The sequence below is a fragment of the Vigna radiata genome, chromosome 2 (genome assembly GCF_000741045.1).
Source record: "Vigna radiata var. radiata cultivar VC1973A chromosome 2, Vradiata_ver6, whole genome shotgun sequence".
NCBI lineage: Eukaryota > Viridiplantae > Streptophyta > Magnoliopsida > Fabales > Fabaceae > Vigna > Vigna radiata.
Window position 1 is genome coordinate 4274354 of NC_028352.1, and position 4228 is coordinate 4278581.

Here is a 4228-nt window from a genome sequence, read left to right on the forward strand (position 1 = left end):
CAAACACGATAATTAATCTATAAAAAATATTATTACTTTGTTAAATAATCAAAATTAAATGAATTTAAATTAAATAGTTAAACTTGAAAAATTACCTTTTTTTTATCCAAAATAAATATTCTTGACAATTAATTTTCTCAATATCAACACTATCACTAACAATTGATCAAGGTTGTCTTCATATAACAACCATCTATGCCAATAAAAATCATCTACGCCAATAAAAGATCTGTAACTACCTAAGAACTTCTCTTTATATATCTTTAAACACATGTAAAAATACTTAAACCTTAATGATAAAATAGGTTGAAAGGTTAATTAAAGTTAATTTTAAAAGTTCCTGCTTTAACTCTTAACAATTTAGCAATATAATCATACATATGACCATATTACTGTTTTACATCTCTCACTAAAAAAATTCATTACAAATTGTTTTGCTTTTTCAATCTTTCAAAGTATTATTTCAACATTGTATGTTTTTTTTTTATTTTATCGATGATTTGATTATCGGCCATGTTAACCTTATTTATAAATTTGTTTGTCAATACATGATTTTGTTAAAATAAAATATAAAATGATTTCGAAAAATAAATAAATGGAAAATAAGTATTTTAACTTTTTTTTAAAATATATAATAATAACAATAAATGAATCAAAAGACAAAATAAAAATAGAATAAAATATAAATTAAGTTAAAATATATGTGTATAATGTTTTTTTTATATAGCAAAATTCAGAATTATTAAAAATAAAAAAGGTGTTAAGGTAAGATAGTAAAAAAACAGAGGAAAAAGTTAAAAAAAAAAAAACAAGGACGATTTAATGCATTTTTCAGAAAAAAGTTTCCACTCATACATATGTGGCATTTTTTTTTTTTTCTTTTTTCCCTCCGCAGGGATTTATCACGCGGGAGGCACGAGATGGGGTTTTTAAGCATAGCAGCTGAAGTGTGTCACAAGGAATGAGAGTCAGATCACCGTGAAAAACTAGCCCTATAGTACTATATAAACCTGTTTTTTTAGTTATTTTGGGGGATTATTTTGAAAAAAGAGAGAGCACGAAGGGAAACTGAAGAAAAAGAGAGAAAAAGGAAAAAATTTCGGGAAGAAAGTTTGAGAAAGGCAGAGAAAGAAAGAAGCGAGAATCGGATTGGCCTCTCACGACGAAGGTTTATTACCTAATTCTCTTATTCCTTAATCAAATTGTTTGATCACTGCGTGTTTGTCATACTTTATTTTATTATTTATTCTATCCCCTCTGCGATAATGTCCTCTTTCCTGCAAATCCTGTGCACAATTTCTTGGCATTATTGTGATAAGTTATGGTTTGATTCTGTTATATCATTCTGTATTCTGTTGATTCCTGATTACAAAATGAACTAGAAATAGTAAAAAATCATAAACAAAAAAAAAAATAGAGATAAGGTGTGAAGTAAGTCACTAATCACCCGTTCTCCTCTGTCACAGTTGAGAGAGAAGGTGTGAAGTAAGTCACTAAACGTTGTGCCTCTATTTTCTTCTTCCTTGGAATCCCTGTTCTCTGCATTGGCTCAGGATGACATCTCCTGAGATCCTTTCGTTCATGGAGCTAGCCATACACCAGGTAATGCTTTGCAAACATTTTTATATGCGCCATTAATTTCTGCAAGTATGCCTCCTGCAGGTAGGGTTGTTTTCTTTTCTGTAGGTGATAAACACCATTCATACTTTTTTCAGAAATTAACTGTATATTCAATAGTTGCCTATGTGGTTTCTTTGGTTATTGATCTTTATGACTCATCAAATTGGAAATGATGGGAGGCGGTGGAGTAAGTTGGTGCTAGCTTTTAGTGGAACACAGTGTTTGTCTTCTTCATGACCGCTGTTGTTGCGTTCAAACTGACAATTTAACCCATCTATCTCCCTGACTATGTTGATTCTGCTCTCCTTACGTTCACCATGTAATCTATGCAGAAATGTATATTCTTTCTCTTTTATTATTATTATTATTATTATTATTATTATTATTATTATTATTATTATTTATAAGAAGGCGAGCCTTAACACAGCGGTAAGGTTGCATACAGCGACCCTCCCTTGTACCTTTTCATGGCGAGGAGCCCTCTAGCATTGTGGAACTCTAGTTTTGTTGTTGTTGTTATCGTTATTATCATTTCATTGGATTTAACTGTTTTTATTTCTTTTAATTACTCTTATTTATGTGACAGGCGAGGTTAGCTTTGGATGCTCTTGAAGTGCCTGTTGGGTAAGTTACCTTCACAATTTCATGTTACTTGAATATCATTGGAAGTGTAACTTGTAATTGATAAAGGTGTTGTTAGGATTGGAAAGTGTTAGGCAAGGGTGTTGACTGTCATTCACATTCATCACTGGTGCTGGTTGATTGCGTTAAGACAACGAAATGCATTCTATGGTAATAGGATATTTAGTTAGATAGTTGAAATCAGAAAATATTTTAGTTTTTTTCTCTATTGTCAGGAAGAAGGGAGGGTGATACTGTTTTTAATGTTGAAGATGACTGTCCTCCTTGGACATAAATAAACATAGCTAAAGAAATGCATAGGAGAGTGTGAGCTAAATGGGTGTCGGTGCTGTGATGACTGTATACGTGACAAAAGAGGTTGTAATAAGTTGCTTAAACTTTTAATTGGATTTTGGAAATGTGAGAAGACTTGCATGACTCCTATTTAAAAGACAAGGTACCGATTAAACAGAAATTTAATTACATGCATCAGTTTTTAAAGTCATTTCAAGTCAATACCAATGGGATTTAATGAATCAATAACAGAGTTGTAATGACTCTCGACTAAAAGTGTTAGAAGTCTCATATTGAGTAGGATAAGCTACTTGATGTGATACTTAAGCTTTAGGGTTTTCCCAATAGTGAACTAGTCTTTTGGGTTGGACTGTCCTCTTGTACTTAAATCCTAGTAGTTGGTGTTTTTATTAAGAGTTGGATTATGAAAAGGGCTACCTACGGGTTGGATTAAGGTGCAAACTGAATACTGATAGGTAATTAAATCCCTTACAGGGAAAAAGGGTACCATCGGGTCAATGTTGATACAATGAGGTCTTCGTGGACGTCAGCCTTAAAGGGGATGTAGTGTTAGGTGCCCACATCGAGTAGGCTAAACTATTTGATTTGATACGTAAGCCTTTAGGTTCTCTCACTTAATGGACTACTAATCATTTTGCTTGAACTCTCCTCTTATGCTTTAAGTCCTAACTGGAAACATGCTACGGGATTGGTCAAATCAATGTATTCTAAACGGGCATGTTTGATTATCATTGATCTCTTATGTATTGTACCAAATCCAATCCGTTGAACTGCTTTTTGAATTTAGATATGGATGCCCATTTTCATTGGTCTTTTTATTTTGGAGAAAAAATAGGAAAAAACAAATTGAGCTATTGGCATCTACATTGGATTAGCATGTACATTCCGAGATTAATTTGTTTAGTAATAATGGCTTATTGTTTTCTCCTTTAACATCATAGTAACCTTAAGAACATTGAGCATTTAACATTTTCTTGTAATTCCTGGTATACTTCCTATCATTTGTTGAGTGTAAAATTGGCTGAAGTAAATCTTTGTTCATTAGTCATCTTGATTGTATTCTGCATTGAATCAATTGGAGAGACTATGTCTATCATCTCATTGGATCATTATTGTTTTGGTTTACTCTTTTTATATAAACTGTGGTATTTGTTGGCAGATGTGTAATTGTTGAGGATGCCAAGGTAATAGCCTCAGGCAGGAACCGAACTACTGAGACACGAAATGTAATTTGATCAATGATCTCTTTTCTGTTTTCATGCATATATTTTCGATCATTTGGTTTATATTTAGCTGTTCCTTTAATAATCTATTTGTTGTTTAGCTTCTCCTATTACATATCATCATCAAACTGCTTTACGTGCGCTTTGTTACTTAAAACAAGCTCCTGGTTTAGGTCTGTTACTTCATGCAAAGAGTGATACTAAAATCGCTAGATTCAGTGTCTCTGACTGGACTATGTCCAGACATAAGGAAACCTATCACAGGCTTCATCATCTATCTTTGACACTAGCCTATCAGTTGGAAGTCAAAGAATAATCAAATGATTGAATAGCACCAGCTATGCTGGCCGAATCGAGCTGGCCCTCAAGTTGGCCGAGCTAGCCGAACTGTTTATTAGCCTGGCGTGTTTTCTATTATTTCCGGTTTTTTTTTTTTTTTTTTTTTTTTT

At 32.6% G+C, this 4228-nt stretch overlaps 1 protein-coding gene across 1 annotated transcript in view; it reads left to right on the forward strand.

Annotated features, from left to right (window-relative positions):
• Positions 1–902: 902 nt before the first annotated feature.
• Positions 903–4228, forward strand: part of LOC106755570 (tRNA-specific adenosine deaminase 2-like) — a 4810-nt gene continuing 1484 nt past the window's right edge. Inside the window, exons 1-4 of the mRNA XM_014637745.2 lie at positions 903–1168; positions 1467–1602; positions 2207–2244; positions 3716–3782. Of these exons, the coding sequence (XP_014493231.1) occupies positions 1555–1602; positions 2207–2244; positions 3716–3782 (153 nt within the window). The 5' untranslated portion in view covers positions 903–1168; positions 1467–1554. The remainder of the gene's footprint in view (positions 1169–1466; positions 1603–2206; positions 2245–3715; positions 3783–4228) is intronic.